General features: G+C 44.1%; 1 protein-coding gene across 1 annotated transcript in view; it reads right to left on the bottom strand.

Annotated features, from left to right (window-relative positions):
- The window catches only part of LOC146075184 (atrial natriuretic peptide receptor 2-like), a 130,734-nt gene that overhangs the window by 58,637 nt on the left and 47,808 nt on the right, over positions 1-24,289 (bottom strand). The window contains exons 10-11 of the mRNA XM_083184159.1: positions 19,416-19,502; positions 18,364-18,507 (exon numbers count right to left, since the gene is read on the bottom strand). Coding sequence (XP_083040285.1) covers positions 18,364-18,507; positions 19,416-19,502 — 231 coding nt within the window. The remainder of the gene's footprint in view (positions 1-18,363; positions 18,508-19,415; positions 19,503-24,289) is intronic.

Raw genomic sequence — 24,289 nt, 5'->3', positions numbered from 1 at the left:
GGTAAAACTCCTTGCCTTGAGGACCGTGTTTCGGGATTAAATTCGCTAACCATTGCTAACCAGCCACTTTTCACTACGGATTTTGTCCTTACTTTACGGACAGATTGTTTTGTATTTATTCGCAGAAGCAGCTACGTACGGTCAGTTATGTAATTGGTACAGAAGACATGCTAACCTTTGCTATTGCTGGATGACTACTTAAAACTTTATTTGAGGACCTACAGTATCATACTTTACACTACGGATTTTGTCCTTACTTTACGGACAGATAGCGGTTATGTTGGTCAAAAATATCAGCCTACTTATAGGGAGATAGTAGGTGGAATGAGGGTAAGGCACGCACCTATTGAAGACAGTCCTCAAGTAGTGCTGCCCTCAACCTAAATGTCCACTAATGTTTCACAGGTGTTTGAAGGGCTGGTGAACCCAATCCTAAAGGTGTGTATTTACAGATTAGCCTTTTTCACAGGTAAGTAATGGAGGAGTAGATATTCTCCTGTATACGGCGTAATGACAAAGGTCTCTGTAAATCAATTTGACATGATACAGATACTATCTCATGCAATCTCATGCAGTTAGAAAGTAATAAGTGGGGGTGAGGCACGCACCTATTGAGGACAATCCTCTAATAGTGCTGCCCTCAGCCCAGGTAACCGCTACCGCTAATAAGTGCTGCCGGCTGGTGAACCAAATTCGAGGTGTGCAGGAATGCACTTGCCTCGTTCAATCAGCTCGTCCTGACCGCGCTAAGTCTGGCGCCAGACTAGCGTGTCAGTCGTCGGGCAGGACCGCTCACAGTTTGTGCGCAGCAATACAAGTAAATTTCAACATTGTAAGTGGGGAGGGGAAGAGGGGGTTTTTAAACACACTGAGTGTGTCAAGACGGTCAGCGTACGCTTCGCAGTGAACGCTTCCTCAGGACCACCCGGTGGGCGCCCGGAAGCTCCTTTTATTCCTCCTATCTGTTGAATATTCATGAGCTGAACGGGGGTGTGTTCCTCCCCCTGTTCGTCATTGGTGTAACTCTATGACGCGTATATCTTACTGTTAATGTGGAAAACATTGTGCTCGTAAGAAAGTCTTATTGGATGTTGGATATAATATGCTCATGGGGTAAGTGCTTGTTAATAGAACAGGTCTATGTTGAGTCAGAGACCACTCGCTGCTATTCGTAAATGATGATTTTACTGCTGGTCGACATCTTACGTGTCGACCTAAGAGGTTTCAATGCACCGATAATCAGAGATCTTGTACAATTGTACCCGTGTATCGGTTGTAATATGTGTACAAATACACTAAAGTTCTGCGCGTTTGTAACTTGCTGACACTATGACTGGTCGACATGTCCCATGTCAACCAGTGAGAGTTTTTATGAGCATCTAATGGCAGGTATCAAAAATGATAATCCCTCTATGTATTGCAGTATATGCAAAGATACATGGCTTAATTGTGGGGTCAGTAGGGTATTTAAACTTTGCTGGTGGTGTATCTAGCCATAAGTGTATAGGCGGTATATGCCCCACTGCTATAGGGCTCATCAATGTATGTCACCTTGCAAGGTTCTGAATGTATGGCGTGAAGGACGCAGAGACTGTTTGTCTTTATATTTGAAAGACAAACTGCTAACGTTAGTGTATTGAATTAGCGTAGTGCTGAACGTGAAAGGTTCCTGGATAGTAAATGACCGTGAGTGTGAATATTTTTATCATATTCTGCTCATTAGATTGTGAGGGGCTAACTAGAAGAAACACTTTTAATTTTACATAGTTCGAGCTCATAATATAGTTGGATTATGGGATCAGTTAGGTACTTGAGCTTAGCTGATGATGTATCTGGCCATGGGTGTGTGAGCAGTATATGCTCCCCTGCTATTAGGTACATCGGTGCACATCACCTTGCAAGATTCTGAATTATGTAGTGTATAAAACGCGGGGACTGTTTGTCTCAGTTACTGAGGGGCAGAAATACTCTATTAGTGTATTGGATTGGTGTAGTGCTGAAAGGTTCATGAATAATATGTGATCGTGAGTATGAATACGTATAACATATTCTATTCATCAGATTTCGCGGAACTCGTGAGAAGGGACGCTTCTTATTTTATATTTAATCAAATTCAGAAATAAGAAAAAGTAAAGAATAAAAATAAATATAAATATAAGAATAAAAGTGACAATAGACTAAATAAAGTAAAAAATATAAAAAATATAAAATGTAAAGAAGTTACTGGTAGTGCTGCTAAATTCACTTGTGATTGACTCCAGTGACAATGTCATGAGTTGATTAACATGTAGGGAGTGATAATACCCAGAGTAGTGCATAAAATAAAACGTGTTAAATGTGAAAGCAACTAAAGTGAAAAAACAGAAAAACCGTGATGAGGGTTAGGGTAGATAAGGATTCGAGGTATAACCCCTGTGATAAATGTGTGATTCATGTTTGGGCCAGCCATGGGCCAGGATGAGTGGGGGGTTGAAATGGGGTGAAAATTGTGAGTATGTGCAAGGTGTTTAGTCCTTGTCATCCCATTTATAAAATGATATGAATACATAGAAAATACAAGAGTAATAATTAGATAATAATTTGTAAAATATTCAGGATGCCATTACATCTAAATAGGGGATTTAAATGAGAGTGAGGGAAAAATACCCCATAAGATGGACAAATAATACATCAGCGCGTTAATATAACAGGTACATGTGTTACTCGCCTGTGTCAAGTACACACGTAATTACATGAGACCTCAGTGACCCCATGGCTATTGATCGGTTGAGTGAATTTGGTGAGGTAGAAATCAAATGAGATCAGTGCACGCAGTTCGGCTTCATGATGTGTATGCAACTGATCGCATACATGTAGTTAATTGGCATGTAGGGAGAGCTTCCCTATTGCTTCTTAGTGAAGTGACAGTTGACATTGGTCATAGAAAGACCGTGTATATGTTCTCCTCATTCAGGCCTGAGGGGACCAGGGTCTGCATGAGAAAAATCAATCGGGTTTCTTGCTTGAGTAGTTCTTTATCAATGTCACCCCTTCGGGTGCCCAGTACTACCTGTAGCATCCCGTATGCTTGGAGGCCCTTAGTGTTTCCCTGGTGGTATTTGAGAAAATGCTTGGCCACTGGTGTCAGGGTCTTGCCATTTTGGTTATCTCTTTGGGCATATTTAATACTGGCTAAATGCTCTGACAGACGGGTCTTAAATGGCCTTTTAGTTTTGCCGATGTAATGTTTCCCGCAGGGGCATTCCAAATTGTATATAACCCCTGGGGTATCACAGGTGATGTATTGATTGATCCTGTGCACTTTCCCGTATCTGTCCGTATATGTGTTGCGGGGTGCTATGTAAATGCAGACTTTGCACGTCCCACATTTGAGTGTGCCCTTTTTGCGAATTTTAGCCTTGGTGGGTTTCTCAAAATGGCTTTGTACTAAGTGGTCCCTGATGTTCTGGCATCTCCTCCAGCTTATGTCAATGCGGTCACCCAATATCTCATCAAGGTCCTTGTCACTCTTAAGGATTCCGAGATGTTTATTGAGTGCCCCTTGCACTTGACGCCATTCCTGGCAGAATGTGCCGATAAATCTGGTTTTATCATTGTCATTAGTCTCTTTTTGTTTGTTTGGAACCAACAGCTGTTCTCGCTTATATTTCTGTACTTCTCTCCTGGCCTTGTGTACGGATCTCTTACTATAACCTCTACTAATGAGTCTGAGGTCCAGTTCGTCTGCTCGCTTCTCATATGTGGTATCTTCCGAACAATTACGCCTTGTCCTGAGATATTCGCCCTTGGGTAGGCCCTTTCGGACTGGTGGAAAGTGTGCGCTTTCATTATGGAGTAGCGAGTTGGTTGCTGTACTCTTTCGGAAGAGGTCAGTGACCAGTGACCCATCAGTGCCGACGCTGATGCGGAGGTCCAGGTATTCGACCTCTTTCTGGCTCACATGACAGGTAAGTTTTAGGTTTAGGTCATTGGTGTTTAGAACCTCCAGGAATGTCATAAACAGAGCTATGTCCCCTTCCCATAGTATCAGCAGGTCATCAATGTACCTGAGCCACATCAATATGTGTACTGTGAACCTGTCATTTTGGTCAGTGAATACATGCTCCCGCTCCCACCATCCAAGGTACAGGTTGGCATACGTGGGGGCACAAGTGCTCCCCATCGCAGTCCCCCGCACCTGGAGGTAGAAGCGGTCCTCACATATGAAAAAGTTGCGAGTCAGAACAAAACGTAAGAGTTGGATAATGAAGGAGTTGAGCGGTAGGTCCCTCTCCATACTCAAAAAGTATTCGGCAGCCTGTATACCATTCTGATGTATAATGCTGGTATACAGGCTTTCCACGTCGCACGTAATGAGCCAGCAATCAGGGTTCAGGATGATGCCCTGTATTTTGTTAAGGACATCCATCGTGTCCCTAACATATGAGGGCAAAGTGAAAACGTATTCCCGCAGGAAGAAGTCGACGAATTGACTCGCCTTCTCAGTGAGGCCCCCTATCCCCGACACAATAGGTCGACCCGGTGGGTTGTCCTCATTTTTGTGAATTTTCGGCAGTAGGTACAGCGTGGGGATCCTCACTGTTTTGACCTCCAAAAACTCAAATTGGGACTTGGTGATAATCCCATTGTATCTTGCTTCTGCTAGGATTTTTTGGTATAATTCCAAATAGTTCTGAGTAGGGTTGAAGGTAAGAGCCTTATAACATGTCTCATCTTGGAGTTGTTTTTTCAGTTCCTTCCTGTAGGAATCTATGCCCCAGAGCACGATGTTCCCCCCTTTGTCAGAAGGTTTCACTATCGTGTCCTCCCAATCTTTTATCTCTTGCAGAGCCCTCCTTTCTTCATTGGTGATGTTATCCCCAAAGTTGCAAAAAGGTTTGTTCATTTCAATCTGGTCTAATTCTCTGCTGACCATCTCTAAAAATACCTTTGCTTGTGGGCATATAGAGATATCAGGAAGGAAGGTGGATTTTCTTTTGAGTTTCAGCAAGTTCTTAGTTGATTCCGACTGGGAGGGGTTATTGGGGTCTGTGCTCTCGCATTCCTCTGACAATTCCTCCAACAGTTGTAATATCTCTCTGTCTTGGGTATCAAAGAAGGAATCGATACGGGGCTGACGTGGATCTCTATTTTCCTGTGAGATTACAGTATCAGGATAGTTATCTTTTTTCTTTTTGTAGAATTTTTTGAGGAGAAGTTTCCTTATAAACAAATGAAGATCTTTTTCACACTCAAATCTGTTCATAGGTTTTGTGGGGGAGAAGCTGAGTCCCTTATTTAATACAGAGATCTGGGCTTCGGACAATACATGGGGGGTTAAATTGACTATTCTGAGGGAATCATTGGGGGCTATCTCCGATAGCGTCTGGTCTCTCTGCGATCTTCTCGCCAATCCCTGGGACCCCTCTTTCCTCTTCTTTCCCCTCCTGGTTCTCTTGAATCTTGTCCCAGGCTGTCTCTGGCAGTCCTGGGACTGACCCCTAAAAAATTCCGCCTAGATCTGACGGAGAGGGGGGTTTCAGAATGGTCACTCTCAGATGAGTCTAATTCTGAGGTAGTATAGCCTCTAGCAGAGTCCATGGGTTTCCTTTTTTGGGGAAAGTTCCATTTATATACTCTGTTAGTTTGGAAATCGTTGAGGTCCCTTTGTAACTTACTTTTTTTGCGGCTTATAACCTCTTTTTCAATGCTGTCAAGTTCAGTTTTTATTCTGTGATATGTTTTTTGGAATTTATCCAATTTTTCAAAACTTTTAAGTTTGTCACTGAGGATGGAGATGTCAAGTGCATATTTACTAAGCATTATTTCATCATGTTTAGCCAGGATATTAATAAGATTCAGGGAACATGTTGTAAGGGTTTTTTCCCATTCTATTTTGAGTGATTCATTCGCTAATTCAAATGAAGGAAAGACCCTGGGTCTCAGGCCCCTCGGAGTTATCTGCTGTTTTGTGTAACTTTCAAAGGTCGCTTTATTCCAAAAAGCCTTCATTTGTTTTGTCAGGAGTGTTTTAAGGTTATGTAATTCATTAAACCAATCATCCTGTGTCGTATCCATGTGTGTGATATCCTTATTAAGCATGGTTTCCAAACATTTTTTAAAATTGTTTTGTCTATCATTTAATTCCTGACTAAGGCTAAATGATGTTGATGGTGTAGCCACGTTAGGAAAAAGCGAAGCTTGTTCCATGTTAAGGAATTTAATTTAATTTGGAGGTGGGAACTTGACCGGGAGTTACCACCAGGTTTAACTGGATATATATAAAGGTTTTTATAAACAATTATTCACAAGTGTGCCGTGCTGACTGGCAGAGAGTGATAAGGTATCACTATAGAGTTAGACACAAAAAAGAGAGAGAAAGTCAGTCGCACTGGTTAATGATATGAACAGTGTGTTAACCAAATGGACCCTCCTTGTAATGAGTGTAATTCTGCAACTATTACAGGTAAGTATTGAGGGTGTGCTACCTAAGGCATGGAATTTTACAGGAAAAGAAGACAGGAAGAATGCCTTTTGTTGGTGCACCTAAGAATAATTGGACTCATAATACATAACTTTTAATAGATCCATGTATAAAATTTCTGCGAAATATAAAACCAAAACATACAACAATCACACAAAATAAAAAGGGGAGGACATTCCCCTGACTCAGTGTGACCCCCTGATCACCACAACCCCAATGTTTTGATAGGTACTAATGATAATAATAAAGGAGTGGGTATTCTCCTATGATAGCGGTTATGTTGGTCAAAAATATCAGCCTACTTATAGGGAGATAGTAGGTGGAATGAGGGTAAGGCACGCACCTATTGAAGACAGTCCTCAAGTAGTGCTGCCCTCAACCTAAATGTCCACTAATGTTTCACAGGTGTTTGAAGGGCTGGTGAACCCAATCCTAAAGGTGTGTAATCACAGATTAGCCTTTTTCACAGGTAAGTAATGGAGGAGTAGATATTCTCCTGTATACGGCGTAATGACAAAGGTCTCTGTAAATCAATTTGACATGATACAGATACTATCTCATGCAATCTCATGCAGTTAGAAAGTAATAAGTGGGGGTGAGGCACGCACCTATTGAGGACAATCCTCTAATAGTGCTGCCCTCAGCCCAGGTAACCGCTACCGCTAATAAGTGCTGCCGGCTGGTGAACCAAATTCGAGGTGTGCAGGGATGCACTTGCCTCGTTCAATCAGCTCGTCCTGACCGCGCTAAGTCTGGCGCCAGACTAGCGTGTCAGTCGTCGGGCAGGACCGCTCACAGTTTGTGCGCAGCAATACAAGTAAATTTCAACATTGTAAGTGGGGAGGGGAAGAGGGGGTTTTTAAACACACTGAGTGTGTCAAGACGGTCAGCGTACGCTTCGCAGTGAACGCTTCCTCAGGACCACCCGGTGGGCGCCCGGAAGCTCCTTTTATTCCTCCTATCTGTTGAATATTCATGAGCTGAACGGGGGTGTGTTCCTCCCCCTGTTCGTCATTGGTGTAACTCTATGACGCGTATATCTTACTGTCAATGTGGAAAACATTGTGCTCGTAAGAAAGTCTTATTGGATGTTGGATATAATATGCTCATGGGGTAAGTGCTTGTTAATAGAACAGGTCTATGTTGAGTCAGAGACCACTCGCTGCTATTCGTAAATGATGATTTTACTGCTGGTCGACATCTTACGTGTCGACCTAAGAGGTTTCAATGCACCGATAATCAGAGATCTTGTACAATTGTACCCGTGTATCGGTTGTAATATGTGTACAAATACACTAAAGTTCTGCGCGTTTGTAACTTGCTGACACTATGACTGGTCGACATGTCCCATGTCAACCAGTGAGAGTTTTTATGAGCATCTAATGGCAGGTATCAAAAATGATAATCCCTCTATGTATTGCAGTATATGCAAAGATACATGGCTTAATTGTGGGGTCAGTAGGGTATTTAAACTTTGCTGGTGGTGTATCTAGCCATAAGTGTATAGGCGGTATATGCCCCACTGCTATAGGGCTCATCAATGTATGTCACCTTGCAAGGTTCTGAATGTATGGCGTGAAGGACGCAGAGACTGTTTGTCTTTATATTTGAAAGACAAACTGCTAACGTTAGTGTATTGAATTAGCGTAGTGCTGAACGTGAAAGGTTCCTGGATAGTAAATGACCGTGAGTGTGAATATTTTTATCATATTCTGCTCATTAGATTGTGAGGGGCTAACTAGAAGAAACACTTTTAATTTTACATAGTTCGAGCTCATAATATAGTTGGATTATGGGATCAGTTAGGTACTTGAGCTTAGCTGATGATGTATCTGGCCATGGGTGTGTGAGCAGTATATGCTCCCCTGCTATTAGGTACATCGGTGCACATCACCTTGCAAGATTCTGAATTATGTAGCGTATAAAACGCGGGGACTGTTTGTCTCAGTTACTGAGGGGCAGAAATACTCTATTAGTGTATTGGATTGGTGTAGTGCTGAAAGGTTCATGAATAATATGTGATCCTGAGTATGAATACTTATAACATATTCTATTCATCAGATTTCGCGGAACTCGTGAGAAGGGACGCTTCTTATTTTATATTTAATCAAAGTCAGAAATAAGAAATAGTAAAGAATAAAAATAAATATAAATATAAGAATAAAAGTGACAATAGACTAAATAAAGTAAAAAATATAAAAAATATAAAATGTAAAGAAGTTACTGGTAGTGCTGCTAAATTCACTTGTGATTGACTCCAGTGACAATGTCATGAGTTGATTAACATGTAGGGAGTGATAATACCCAGAGTAGTGCATAAAATAAAACGTGTTAAATGTGAAAGCAACTAAAGTGAAAAAACAGAAAAACCGTGATGAGGGTTAGGGTAGATAAGGATTCGAGGTATAACCCCTGTGATAAATGTGTGATTCATGTTTGGGCCAGCCATGGGCCAGGATGAGTGGGGGGTTGAAATGGGGTGAAAATTGTGAGTATGTGCAAGGTGTTTAGTCCTTGTCATCCCATTTATAAAATGATATGAATACATAGAAAATACAAGAGTAATAATTAGATAATAATTTGTAAAATATTCAGGATGCCATTACATCTAAATAGGGGATTTAAATGAGAGTGAGGGAAAAATACCCCATAAGATGGACAAATAATACATCAGCGCGTTAATATAACAGGTACATGTGTTACTCGCCTGTGTCAAGTACACACGTAATTACATGAGACCTCAGTGACCCCATGGCTATTGATCGGTTGAGTGAATTTGGTGAGGTAGAAATCAAATGAGATCAGTGCACGCAGTTCGGCTTCATGATGTGTATGCAACTGATCGCATACATGTAGTTAATTGGCATGTAGGGAGAGCTTCCCTATTGCTTCTTAGTGAAGTGACAGTTGACATTGGTCATAGAAAGACCGTGTATATGTTCTCCTCATTCAGGCCTGAGGGGACCAGGGTCTGCATGAGAAAAATCAATCGGGTTTCTTGCTTGAGTAGTTCTTTATCAATGTCACCCCTTCGGGTGCCCAGTACTACCTGTAGCATCCCGTATGCTTGGAGGCCCTTAGTGTTTCCCTAGTGGTATTTGAGAAAATGCTTGGCCACTGGTGTCAGGGTCTTGCCATTTTGGTTATCTCTTTGGGCATATTTAATACTGGCTAAATGCTCTGACAGACGGGTCTTAAATGGCCTTTTAGTTTTGCCGATGTAATGTTTCCCGCAGGGGCATTCCAAATTGTATATAACCCCTGGGGTATCACAGGTGATGTATTGATTGATCCTGTGCACTTTCCCGTATCTGTCCGTATATGTGTTGCGGGGTGCTATGTAAATGCAGACTTTGCACGTCCCACATTTGAGTGTGCCCTTTTTGCGAATTTTAGCCTTGGTGGGTTTCTCAAAATGGCTTTGTACTAAGTGGTCCCTGATGTTCTGGCATCTCCTCCAGCTTATGTCAATGCGGTCACCCAATATCTCATCAAGGTCCTTGTCACTCTTAAGGATTCCGAGATGTTTATTGAGTGCCCCTTGCACTTGACGCCATTCCTGGCAGAATGTGCCGATAAATCTGGTTTTATCATTGTCATTAGTCTCTTTTTGTTTGTTTGGAACCAACAGCTGTTCTCGCTTATATTTCTGTACTTCTCTCCTGGCCTTGTGTACGGATCTCTTACTATAACCTCTACTAATGAGTCTGAGGTCCAGTTCGTCTGCTCGCTTCTCATATGTGGTATCTTCCGAACAATTACGCCTTGTCCTGAGATATTCGCCCTTGGGTAGGCCCTTTCGGACTGGTGGAAAGTGTGCGCTTTCATTATGGAGTAGCGAGTTGGTTGCTGTACTCTTTCGGAAGAGGTCAGTGACCAGTGACCCATCAGTGCCGACGCTGATGCGGAGGTCCAGGTATTCGACCTCTTTCTGGCTCACATGACAGGTAAGTTTTAGGTTTAGGTCATTGGTGTTTAGAACCTCCAGGAATGTCATAAACAGAGCTATGTCCCCTTCCCATAGTATCAGCAGGTCATCAATGTACCTGAGCCACATCAATATGTGTACTGTGAACCTGTCATTTTGGTCAGTGAATACATGCTCCCGCTCCCACCATCCCAGGTACAGGTTGGCATACGTGGGGGCACAAGTGCTCCCCATCGCAGTCCCCCGCACCTGGAGGTAGAAGCGGTCCTCACATATGAAAAAGTTGCGAGTCAGAACAAAACGTAAGAGTTGGATAATGAAGGAGTTGAGCGGTAGGTCCCTCTCCATACTCAAAAAGTATTCGGCAGCCTGTATACCATTCTGATGTATAATGCTGGTATACAGGCTTTCCACGTCGCACGTAATGAGCCAGCAATCAGGGTTCAGGATGATGCCCTGTATTTTGTTAAGGACATCCATCGTGTCCCTAACATATGAGGGCAAAGTGAAAACGTATTCCCGCAGGAAGAAGTCGACGAATTGACTCGCCTTCTCAGTGAGGCCCCCTATCCCCGACACAATAGGTCGACCCGGTGGGTTGTCCTCATTTTTGTGAATTTTCGGCAGTAGGTACAGCGTGGGGATCCTCACTGTTTTGACCTCCAAAAACTCAAATTGGGACTTGGTGATAATCCCATTGTATCTTGCTTCTGCTAGGATTTTTTGGTATAATTCCAAATAGTTCTGAGTAGGGTTGAAGGTAAGAGCCTTATAACATGTCTCATCTTGGAGTTGTTTTTTCAGTTCCTTCCTGTAGGAATCTATGCCCCAGAGCACGATGTTCCCCCCTTTGTCAGAAGGTTTCACTATCGTGTCCTCCCAATCTTTTATCTCTTGCAGAGCCCTCCTTTCTTCATTGGTGATGTTATCCCCAAAGTTGCAGAAAGGTTTGTTCATTTCAATCTGGTCTAATTCTCTGCTGACCATCTCTAAAAATACCTTTGCTTGTGGGCATATAGAGATATCAGGAAGGAAGGTGGATTTTCTTTTGAGTTTCAGCAAGTTCTTAGTTGATTCCGACTGGGAGGGGTTATTGGGGTCTGTGCTCTCGCATTCCTCTGACAATTCCTCCAACAGTTGTAATATCTCTCTGTCTTGGGTATCAAAGAAGGAATCGATACGGGGCTGACGTGGATCTCTATTTTCCTGTGAGATTACAGTATCAGGATAGTTATCTTTTTTCTTTTTGTAGAATTTTTTGAGGAGAAGTTTCCTTATAAACAAATGAAGATCTTTTTCACACTCAAATCTGTTCATAGGTTTTGTGGGGGAGAAGCTGAGTCCCTTATTTAATACAGAGATCTGGGCTTCGGACAATACATGGGGGGTTAAATTGACTATTCTGAGGGAATCATTGGGGGCTATCTCCGATAGCGTCTGGTCTCTCTGCGATCTTCTCGCCAATCCCTGGGACCCCTCTTTCCTCTTCTTTCCCCTCCTGGTTCTCTTGAATCTTGTCCCAGGCTGTCTCTGGCAGTCCTGGGACTGACCCCTAAAAAATTCCGCCTAGATCTGACGGAGAGGGGGGTTTCAGAATGGTCACTCTCAGATGAGTCTAATTCTGAGGTAGTATAGCCTCTAGCAGAGTCCATGGGTTTCCTTTTTTGGGGAAAGTTCCATTTATATACTCTGTTAGTTTGGAAATCGTTGAGGTCCCTTTGTAACTTACTTTTTTTGCGGCTTATAACCTCTTTTTCAATGCTGTCAAGTTCAGTTTTTATTCTGTGATATGTTTTTTGGAATTTATCCAATTTTTCAAAACTTTTAAGTTTGTCACTGAGGATGGAGATGTCAAGTGCATATTTACTAAGCATTATTTCATCATGTTTAGCCAGGATATTAATAAGATTCAGGGAACATGTTGTAAGGGTTTTTTCCCATTCTATTTTGAGTGATTCATTCGCCAATTCAAATGAAGGAAAGACCCTGGGTCTCAGGCCCCTCGGAGTTATCTGCTGTTTTGTGTAACTTTCAAAGGTCGCTTTATTCCAAAAAGCCTTCATTTGTTTTGTCAGGAGTGTTTTAAGGTTATGTAATTCATTAAACCAATCATCCTGTGTCGTATCCATGTGTGTGATATCCTTATTAAGCATGGTTTCCAAACATTTTTTAAAATTGTTTTGTCTATCATTTAATTCCTGACTAAGGCTAAATGATGTTGATGGTGTAGCCACGTTAGGAAAAAGCGAAGCTTGTTCCATGTTAAGGAATTTAATTTAATTTGGAGGTGGGAACTTGACCGGGAGTTACCACCAGGTTTAACTGGATATATATAAAGGTTTTTATAAACAATTATTCACAAGTGTGCCGTGCTGACTGGCAGAGAGTGATAAGGTATCACTATAGAGTTAGACACAAAAAAGAGAGAGAAAGTCAGTCGCACTGGTTAATGATATGAACAGTGTGTTAACCAAATGGACCCTCCTTGTAATGAGTGTAATTCTGCAACTATTACAGGTAAGTATTGAGGGTGTGCTACCTAAGGCATGGAATTTTACAGGAAAAGAAGACAGGAAGAATGCCTTTTGTTGGTGCACCTAAGAATAATTGGACTCATAATACATAACTTTTAATAGATCCATGTATAAAATTTCTGCGAAATATAAAACCAAAACATACAACAATCACACAAAATAAAAAGGGGAGGACATTCCCCTGACTCAGTGTGACCCCCTGATCACCACAACCCCAATGTTTTGATAGGTACTAATGATAATAATAAAGGAGTGGGTATTCTCCTATGATAGCGGTTATGTTGGTCAAAAATATCAGCCTACTTATAGGGAGATAGTAGGTGGAATGAGGGTAAGGCACGCACCTATTGAAGACAGTCCTCAAGTAGTGCTGCCCTCAACCTAAATGTCCACTAATGTTTCACAGGTGTTTGAAGGGCTGGTGAACCCAATCCTAAAGGTGTGTAATCACAGATTAGCCTTTTTCACAGGTAAGTAATGGAGGAGTAGATATTCTCCTGTATACGGCGTAATGACAAAGGTCTCTGTAAATCAATTTGACATGATACAGATACTATCTCATGCAATCTCATGCAGTTAGAAAGTAATAAGTGGGGGTGAGGCACGCACCTATTGAGGACAATCCTCTAATAGTGCTGCCCTCAGCCCAGGTAACCGCTACCGCTAATAAGTGCTGCCGGCTGGTGAACCAAATTCGAGGTGTGCAGGGATGCACTTGCCTCGTTCAATCAGCTCGTCCTGACCGCGCTAAGTCTGGCGCCAGACTAGCGTGTCAGTCGTCGGGCAGGACCGCTCACAGTTTGTGCGCAGCAATACAAGTAAATTTCAACATTGTAAGTGGGGAGGGGAAGAGGGGGTTTTTAAACACACTGAGTGTGTCAAGACGGTCAGCGTACGCTTCGCAGTGAACGCTTCCTCAGGACCACCCGGTGGGCGCCCGGAAGCTCCTTTTATTCCTCCTATCTGTTGAATATTCATGAGCTGAACGGGGGTGTGTTCCTCCCCCTGTTCGTCATTGGTGTAACTCTATGACGCGTATATCTTACTGTCAATGTGGAAAACATTGTGCTCGTAAGAAAGTCTTATTGGATGTTGGATATAATATGCTCATGGGGTAAGTGCTTGTTAATAGAACAGGTCTATGTTGAGTCAGAGACCACTCGCTGCTATTCGTAAATGATGATTTTACTGCTGGTCGACATCTTACGTGTCGACCTAAGAGGTTTCAATGCACCGATAATCAGAGATCTTGTACAATTGTACCCGTGTATCGGTTGTAATATGTGTACAAATACACTAAAGTTCTGCGCGTTTGTAACTTGCTGACACTATGACTGGTCGACATGTCCCATGTCAACCAGTGAGAGTTTTTATGAGCATCTAATGGCAGGTATCAAAAATGATAATCCCTCTATGTATTGCAGTATATGCAAAGATACATGGCTTAATTGTGGGGTCAGTAGGGTATTTAAACTTTGCTGGTGGTGTATCTAGCCATAAGTGTATAGGCGGTATATGCCCCACTGCTATAGGGCTCATCAATGTATGTCACCTTGCAAGGTTCTGAATGTATGGCGTGAAGGACGCAGAGACTGTTTGTCTTTATATTTGAAAGACAAACTGCTAACGTTAGTGTATTGAATTAGCGTAGTGCTGAACGTGAAAGGTTCCTGGATAGTAAATGACCGTGAGTGTGAATATTTTTATCATATTCTGCTCATTAGATTGTGAGGGGCTAACTAGAAGAAACACTTTTAATTTTACATAGTTCGAGCTCATAATATAGTTGGATTATGGGATCAGTTAGGTACTTGAGCTTAGCTGATGATGTATCTGGCCATGGGTGTGTGAGCAGTATATGCTCCCCTGCTATTAGGTACATCGGTGCACATCACCTTGCAAGATTCTGAATTATGTAGCGTATAAAACGCGGGGACTGTTTGTCTCAGTTACTGAGGGGCAGAAATACTCTATTAGTGTATTGGATTGGTGTAGTGCTGAAAGGTTCATGAATAATATGTGATCCTGAGTATGAATACTTATAACATATTCTATTCATCAGATTTCGCGGAACTCGTGAGAAGGGACGCTTCTTATTTTATATTTAATCAAAGTCAGAAATAAGAAATAGTAAAGAATAAAAATAAATATAAATATAAGAATAAAAGTGACAATAGACTAAATAAAGTAAAAAATATAAAAAATATAAAATGTAAAGAAGTTACTGGTAGTGCTGCTAAATTCACTTGTGATTGACTCCAGTGACAATGTCATGAGTTGATTAACATGTAGGGAGTGATAATACCCAGAGTAGTGCATAAAATAAAACGTGTTAAATGTGAAAGCAACTAAAGTGAAAAAACAGAAAAACCGTGATGAGGGTTAGGGTAGATAAGGATTCGAGGTATAACCCCTGTGATAAATGTGTGATTCATGTTTGGGCCAGCCATGGGCCAGGATGAGTGGGGGGTTGAAATGGGGTGAAAATTGTGAGTATGTGCAAGGTGTTTAGTCCTTGTCATCCCATTTATAAAATGATATGAATACATAGAAAATACAAGAGTAATAATTAGATAATAATTTGTAAAATATTCAGGATGCCATTACATCTAAATAGGGGATTTAAATGAGAGTGAGGGAAAAATACCCCATAAGATGGACAAATAATACATCAGCGCGTTAATATAACAGGTACATGTGTTACTCGCCTGTGTCAAGTACACACGTAATTACATGAGACCTCAGTGACCCCATGGCTATTGATCGGTTGAGTGAATTTGGTGAGGTAGAAATCAAATGAGATCAGTGCACGCAGTTCGGCTTCATGATGTGTATGCAACTGATCGCATACATGTAGTTAATTGGCATGTAGGGAGAGCTTCCCTATTGCTTCTTAGTGAAGTGACAGTTGACATTGGTCATAGAAAGACCGTGTATATGTTCTCCTCATTCAGGCCTGAGGGGACCAGGGTCTGCATGAGAAAAATCAATCGGGTTTCTTGCTTGAGTAGTTCTTTATCAATGTCACCCCTTCGGGTGCCCAGTACTACCTGTAGCATCCCGTATGCTTGGAGGCCCTTAGTGTTTCCCTAGTGGTATTTGAGAAAATGCTTGGCCACTGGTGTCAGGGTCTTGCCATTTTGGTTATCTCTTTGGGCATATTTAATACTGGCTAAATGCTCTGACAGACGGGTCTTAAATGGCCTTTTAGTTTTGCCGATGTAATGTTTCCCGCAGGGGCATTCCAAATTGTATATAACCCCTGGGGTATCACAGGTGATGTATTGATTGATCCTGTGCACTTTCCCGTATCTGTCCGTATATGTGTTGCGGGGTGCTATGTAAATGCAGACTTTGCACGTCCCACATTTGAGTGTGCCCTTTTTGCGAATTTTAGCCTTGGTGGGTTTCTCAAAATGGCTTTGTACTAAGTGGTCCCTGATGTTCTGGCATCTCCTCCAGCTTATGTCAATGCGGTCACCCAATATCTCATCAAGGTCCTTGTCACTCTTAAGGATTCCGAGATGTTTATTGAGTGCCCCTTGCACTTGACGCCATTCCTGGCAGAATGTGCCGATAAATCTGGTTTTATCATTGTCATTAGTCTCTTTTTGTTTGTTTGGAACCAACAGCTGTTCTCGCTTATATTTCTGTACTTCTCTCCTGGCCTTGTGTACGGATCTCTTACTATAACCTCTACTAATGAGTCTGAGGTCCAGTTCGTCTGCTCGCTTCTCATATGTGGTATCTTCCGAACAATTACGCCTTGTCCTGAGATATTCGCCCTTGGGTAGGCCCTTTCGGACTGGTGGAAAGTGTGCGCTTTCATTATGGAGTAGCGAGTTGGTTGCTGTACTCTTTCGGAAGAGGTCAGTGACCAGTGACCCATCAGTGCCGACGCTGATGCGGAGGTCCAGGTATTCGACCTCTTTCTGGCTCACATGACAGGTAAGTTTTAGGTTTAGGTCATTGGTGTTTAGAACCTCCAGGAATGTCATAAACAGAGCTATGTCCCCTTCCCATAGTATCAGCAGGTCATCAATGTACCTGAGCCACATCAATATGTGTACTGTGAACCTGTCATTTTGGTCAGTGAATACATGCTCCCGCTCCCACCATCCCAGGTACAGGTTGGCATACGTGGGGGCACAAGTGCTCCCCATCGCAGTCCCCCGCACCTGGAGGTAGAAGCGGTCCTCACATATGAAAAAGTTGCGAGTCAGAACAAAACGTAAGAGTTGGATAATGAAGGAGTTGAGCGGTAGGTCCCTCTCCATACTCAAAAAGTATTCGGCAGCCTGTATACCATTCTGATGTATAATGCTGGTATACAGGCTTTCCACGTCGCACGTAATGAGCCAGCAATCAGGGTTCAGGATGATGCCCTGTATTTTGTTAAGGACATCCATCGTGTCCCTAACATATGAGGGCAAAGTGAAAACGTATTCCCGCAGGAAGAAGTCGACGAATTGACTCGCCTTCTCAGTGAGGCCCCCTATCCCCGACACAATAGGTCGACCCGGTGGGTTGTCCTCATTTTTGTGAATTTTCGGCAGTAGGTACAGCGTGGGGATCCTCACTGTTTTGACCTCCAAAAACTCATTGGCAGATAGATGAAGCTGTAGCACTACCCCACTCCCATACACAATACCATTAGCTAGATAGAGGGGGGCCCAGGGGCACTGACCCCCTGTGCCACCATTATAATCCGGCCCTGGACAGTGTAACTGTGTCACTGGTTTTGAGCAATCCACCACTCGCAACACCTCAGCCCACCTCCCAGTCAACGCCCCCACGAATGCCCATGGCTGTCTGCTGAAAGCCCTATTGCAGTTGACTCCATACGGAGCAGTGGTCTCTGCTCACAGTCAAGATAACACCCTAGCTCACAACTTCTGAAGACTTGCAAGTTGGACTTGTCACACTGGAGGAGCAGCCAAAAAAGGGGTGGGACCACAAGAGGAGGGACCCGGAGCCTCAAGTGGAGGGGCATGACAAGCATCGCAATACCAGGTTTTTTTTGTCATTTTGGGGAGTTCCCAGAGCTCACTTGCAGCTGGGCAGCCCCTGGCTCCTCTCCCCCCACTTGTTTGATGCCGTGCATATGTGTACAGCATTTATTCAGTGATCACTGGCTGCTCTGCAGACCTGAGTCAATGGCTCGCCCACCCGTGGGACACTGCAACCCGTAGGAGGGACTGCGTTCAATTAGCGGGAAAGTCCTACTGCAATGAGGACAGTTAGGAGGTAGGGAACACATGCACCTTATGGGGTTTTCTTGACTTTCTATGCATGTTCTGTAGCAAATAATCACTCATCTGTGCAATCCTCAGCATTGCATCCATGTCTGTATAAAACCCTATGTCTCTTGATATGTACACACAATAATTTTTAGCATAACTGTTACTTACAGGTTAGAAAGACAGCTAGATAATTACCTGAATCCCCAGTTTAGAGGAATGTCTTCACTCAGCAACACATCATTCAAACTTCCCTTAGGACAATATTCTGTAATAATAGCCACATTGGGAACTTCAATGCATCCTCCCATAAATTTGCAAAGATTGGGATGATCAAGATCCCTACAGAGATGTGAGATGTTTAGTAAATACAAGTCATGCCGCCCATACACGTCCCGATACGGGCGTGCGTTCCGTGCTTAACTAGCACGCATCACATCGCATTGCATGCCCTGTGCATGCGTTGTGCATGCAATGCGATGCAATGTGATGAAAACTAAGTACAAAAAGTATGTGCAAGCACATACTTTTTGTACTGTGCGATGAGGTGCCGCGGGAGCGCGCACCTCAAAGCACGCATCGCACAGCCCGCATCGCAGCATGTATGGGCTCCTTCAGAGTTAAGACGCCCATACACTGTACAATTATTGTATACAATATCGCATCTCATCGCATTGCATAGGTTTTGCAATGCAATGAGATGAGATGAGATCTAGTACAAAAAGTGTGTGTAGCACATACTTTTTGATCTGTGTGATGAGATGTGTGACGGGAGCGCGCATCTCATCGCACCCAGCAATTGTACCGTGTATGGGCCATACACAGCCTCTATATTTGTTATTTTTCTGAAAATATTTTTTTTTTTTTACTTGAGATTGCAGAATACTTTGGTGGGAATACAATTATGTCAGAAATATTATAGCTCAAAAAATGGGCTTTAAAATGATTGTTTACAAAAAAAAAAAAAATTGTGCAATTTAATTGAAGCCAGATTTTTTCAGGTGAAAATATTCCTATTTTTAGGTGAAACCACATTGGGGGAAATAAATTTTAAGGCGTTCTATTTCACATGGGATGTTGCTATAGGCAACCAATTAGAATCTGCTTCTTATTTATTCAGCACCTTCTAGAACATAAAAGATAGTAGTATCTGATTTATTTCCCATAGCAACATGTGAAATATAACTCCCATCTTGGGGTGACCAGCAATATCCATATAAGTACTATAATATACTGTAGTGTACAGTTACCGAATTTGCTTTATTTCTCGCCGTATTCTCTTGGTGAGGGTAAATGTCTTCTTTGGGATTTTCTTTATGGCCACTATTCTGCCATCACTAATACAAACAAAAAGAGATCATAATACATTATCATTGTATTTGGCACAATTGTAGCAATTGTCTTGTTAAAATAGCATACTATCTAGTAACATTCATTATCTATATTGGAGTTATATATAAATTACGTTACCTTGTCATTTGTTTTTTGTGGCGCCTTATAAATAAACAAACTACTACTAATGGAGAATGAAACATCTTAATCTTATCAGCAAACCTGCCTTTAATCCAATACCCGGGATCCAAGCAGTCCCTGAACTACACACCAATACTGGCACTGGTAAACTTGATTCTAGCATAAGGTTAAAAAAATATAATCTGCATTCATCAGGGCAGCTGATTGGATGGTTACACTGCCATTCAAGAACCATTTAGTACAGCAATGTATGGTGCACTTCCATTGGTGAACGAGTAAGTAGCAAAGATAAATAGGTTTATTTTGAGTCACACAGGGCCTTATTCTAGTTCACTCTTTCTGACAAAATCCTTCTTAGATGGACAAAACCATGTGCACTGCAGGGGGGCAGATGTAAAATGTGCAGAGAGAATTAGATTTGGGTGAGTTATTTTGTTTCTGTGCAGGGTAAATACTGGCTGCTTTATTTTCTCCTCCCAGCAGCAGGGGACACTGCAGTCTACACGTGTGGGATAGTGTGGGTGCATTGGAGGAGTCGGCACTTTAAGAAATTTGAATACAGCTGGCTCCTCCCCCTGCTATCCCCCAGCAGACTCCAGTCTTAGAAAAAGTGCCCGGAGGAGTCGGACTCCCGGGCTATGTCTCCTAAGGAGACTAGGATTTTTGTTTCCTTTTTATTTATTTTTTATTTATACTTGGACACAGACAGGCTGGGAATGCCTGTCTGCGACGTGGGACCCTGGAGGGACATGGTCGGGCCTGCATGCAGCCTCCCTCCACTGTCCAGCCACCGGAGCCTCCGTTCCGGGGACCCGCCCGCAGCTGCATGCGGTGTGCGTCGCGGGTCCTGGGCTATCTCCCCCGAACTCCAGGGACGCCGGTGACAAGTAAGGGCGCTGTGCGCCAGACAGGGGGCGGCCATTAAGCGCGATGGTCGGTGGCAGAGAGAGAGCTGAGTCGCGGTGGTGACGTCAGCGCACCCTCCAGTATGCCGGCTGTTTGGGGCAGGGCTTGGATTTCGTGCCTCAGCATAAGAGAGGAGGGCGGAGCTTGCTTCTCTCTCTTCTCTCTGAGCTTTTGAGCTGTGAGGTGGCTTTTGTGGTGCTCTCTCTCTCTGCAGTTTGCTGTACAAAACGGGACCTCTGTTACCTGTGCAGCTCAGCGCTCCCCAGCGGACTACAGGGACACTGTAAGTCTTAAGGGGTACATTACACACACAAGAATCGGGGGTTATTAATTGGCTCCTCTTCCCCTGTAACTTGCCAGACTTCAGGGCTACTTTACTGGGTATTTCCCTGCTGTTGGGCTGTATTTTGGGGTGTTTCTTGTGTGACTGGTGTTGTGTGTCTGTCAGTATTGTTACATTTACTGGGCAGGATGGCAGGAAAAGCAACTTCATCTAAGGCTGCTTTGAAGGTTTATTCCTGCAAGAGCTGTAAGCAGCAATACACACAACATGTTAGAGGGTGTTCCCTCTGTGAGATTTGCTATAGGGCTTCTCAAATTACTGCTGCTCCTGCAGCACCTGTGCAGGCAGCTGCTGTTTCCTCAGAGGTGCTGCAACCATTGCTGTCTAATCTGAATGCTGAAATGGCTGCCTCTAGGAAGGATAGAGAGGTGTTTCAGACTCAGCTTTCTAGATTGACCTCTGCAGAGCCTGCTTGGGCTCAATCCTTAATTCAGTCAGTGGACTCTTTAACTCAGTCTATGGCAGGTCCTGCTAAGAGACCTTCGGCTGCTGCTGTAATTAAAAGAAAGGCTATGCCCTCTCTGTTTTTGGCTGATGATTCAGACCATGAGGATTATATTATAGAGGAAGGAGAGGTTCTTCCCCCTGTGGAGGATATCCAACCCTTGGATGTAGGGGAGGATGAATCACAGGGTGTGGAGGGGCTTATTAGAGCTGTTAGGTCCACTCTGAAATTAGAGCAGCCTGAGGTTACTCCCCAGGTGTCCATTTTTGGACGCTCTCAAAGACAGGAGTTGTGTTTTCCGGATTCTGAGGAATTAGACTCTCCTCTCCTCTCTATATGGAAATGTCCGGATAGGAAATTCCAGGTGTCAGCTCGCCTAAGGACACTATATCCTTTCTCTCCTGAATCCAGGGCCAAGTGGGAGACTCCTCCCACTCCGGATATCTCGCTATCCAGGCTATCTAAGCGAGCCACTCTGCCTGTCCCCGGGGTGGCCTCTTTGAAAGAGGCGCAGGATAGGCGTTTAGATTGCTCACTAAAGACCATTTATTCCACGGCAGGGGTCCTTTTGCGTCCTGCTTTGGCCTCTGCTTGGGTGGCCAGGGCTATGGAGCAATGGGCTGCTGAGCTTGTGGCTGGTCTGGAGCAAAATATGCCTGTGGCAGATTTGTTGCCTATGGCGGAAGGCATCAGGGATGCTTCAACTTACATAGGTGAGGCAGCGGCAGACATTTCGACTCTAGGAGCCAGAATTTCTGCGTCAGCTGTGGTGGCCAGACGGTCGGTCTGGTTGAGGTCATGGCAGGCTGAGGCTGAAATTAAAAAAGCCGTTGAAGCCTTGCCGTTCACAGGGGATATGCTTTTCGGGCCAGAGCTCGATAAACTTATCTCCCAGGCCACGGGGGGTAAGTCTACATTCTTACCTACAGCCGCTCCTCCACCTAAGAGGCGGTCCCTCACTCAGTCCTTTCGGTCCTTTCGAGGCTCCTCGGCCTTTAGAGGCAGGCCCAGAGGAGGTTTTACGGCCTTTAGAGGTCGCAGAGGTAGAGGGGCGGGAACAGCAGCGGCCGCTGCTGCCCCAGCACGTCGCCAGGAGCCCAAGGCTTCCGACAAGACCGTGGCATGACGGTCTTCCGGCTCTAGTGGGAGAGTCCAGGGTGGGCGCTCGTCTGTTGTTGTTCCCTCAGGTTTGGGAGACTCACTGCAGGGACGAGTGGGTCTTGCAAATTATTACAAAGGGATACAGACTTCAATTTTCAGCGCCACCTCCAGTAAGATTCTTTCCAATGGGCCTTCCAAAGCTGGATCAGACAAGAAAGGCCTTACAGGATTCAGTTCAAAAGCTTTTGGACGCTTCTGTAATAATACCGGTGCCAGAACATCAGAGGGGACAGGGGTTTTACTCCAATGTGTTCGTAGTCCCCAAACCGGACGGCTCCGTAAGGCCTATCCTAAACCTCAAGGATTTAAATCAATACATCTGTTACAACAGGTTCATGATGGAGTCCATACGGTCCGTGATTGCATCACTGGAACCGGGAGAATATCTTATGTCGCTAGACATAAAGGACGCCTATTTGCACGTCCCTATTTGGGAACCTCACCAGAGGTTTCTAAGGTTCGCAATGCAGGCTTCTCATTTCCAGTTCAGGGCTCTGCCCTTCGGCCTGTCGTCCGCTCCCAGGGTCTTTACCAAGATCATGGCCTGCATGGTGGCGGTACTCAGGTTACAGGGGATAACGATCATCCCGTACCTGGACGATCTCTTGATAAAGGCTTCTTCTCAGGACAAATTGATAGCAGACGCTCTGGCCACATGTTCTTTTCTGGTCCAAAATGGTTGGATCTTGAACTTCGGCAAATCTCAGCTCAATCCAACACAGAGGCTTCAATTTCTGGGCCTTATTCTGGATATGGCGCAGGAGGCGGTATTTCTTCCAATGGACAAGATCGCGGCGCTGCAGTCAAAGGTACGACAGGTCCTAGCTCCCGGCAGAGTTTCGATCCTGTTGTGCACCAAGATGCTGGGGATGATGGTAGCCTCTTTCGAGGCCATCTCGTACGGCAGATTTCATACCAGAACGTTCCAATGGAACCTACTGTCACAGTGGTCAGGGTCGCATCTACAGATACACGGGAAGATTACCCTGTCAAGAGCAGCTCGTCAGTCACTTCAATGGTGGCTTCACACTCCCAATTTACTCCAGGGCCGCAGTTTCAGTCCATGCAGTTGGACGATACTGACCACCGACGCCAGCCTCAGGGGCTGGGGAGCTTTTGTTCTCAACCAGACTTTTCAGGGGCGGTGGTCGGCCCAGGAGGCAAGTCTTCCGATAAATGTCCTGGAATTAAGAGCAATCAGGTTGGCTTTGGGTCAAGCACACAACTTGCTCAGGGGACGTCCGGTAAGAGTCCAGTCGGACAATGCGACTGCGGTCGCATACATAAATCGACAGGGAGGAACCAAAAGTCGTGCGGCCATGCGCGAGGTGCGTCCTATCTTGGAATGGGCCGAGGCGTTTGTCCCCCGATTCTCTGCGGTGTTTCTGCCGGGCGTGGAGAATTGGCAGGCGGATTATCTGAGCAGACAGGACTTCCACCCGGGAGAGTGGGCCCTTCATCCGGAGGTTTTTCATCAGTTGACGGTCCGGTGGGGCATGCCTCAGATGGATTTGGAGGCCTCCAGGTTGAATCGGAAGGTACCTCGGTATTGTGCCAGGTCTCGGGATCCAGAAGCTCTGGCGGGGGATGCATTCTCCATACCATGGGATTTCCAGCTGATATATGCGTTTCCGCCGTTTCCACTCATAGCAAGAGTGCTCAAGCGCATAAAAAGAGGGTCTGCTTCAGTAATTCTGATTGCCCCGGACTGGCCGAGACGGGTCTGGTATTCGGACCTCAAGCTTCTTCAAGCGGATGTGCAGTGGCGTCTCCCACTCAGACAGGATCTTCTACAA

This window comes from Crinia signifera, chromosome 1 (assembly GCF_055691185.1).
Source record: "Crinia signifera chromosome 1, ASM5569118v1, whole genome shotgun sequence".
NCBI classification, from domain to species: Eukaryota; Metazoa; Chordata; class Amphibia; order Anura; family Myobatrachidae; genus Crinia; species Crinia signifera.
Note: the sequence above shows the minus strand (reverse complement) of the source record. Positions and strands in the feature narration are given on the sequence as shown.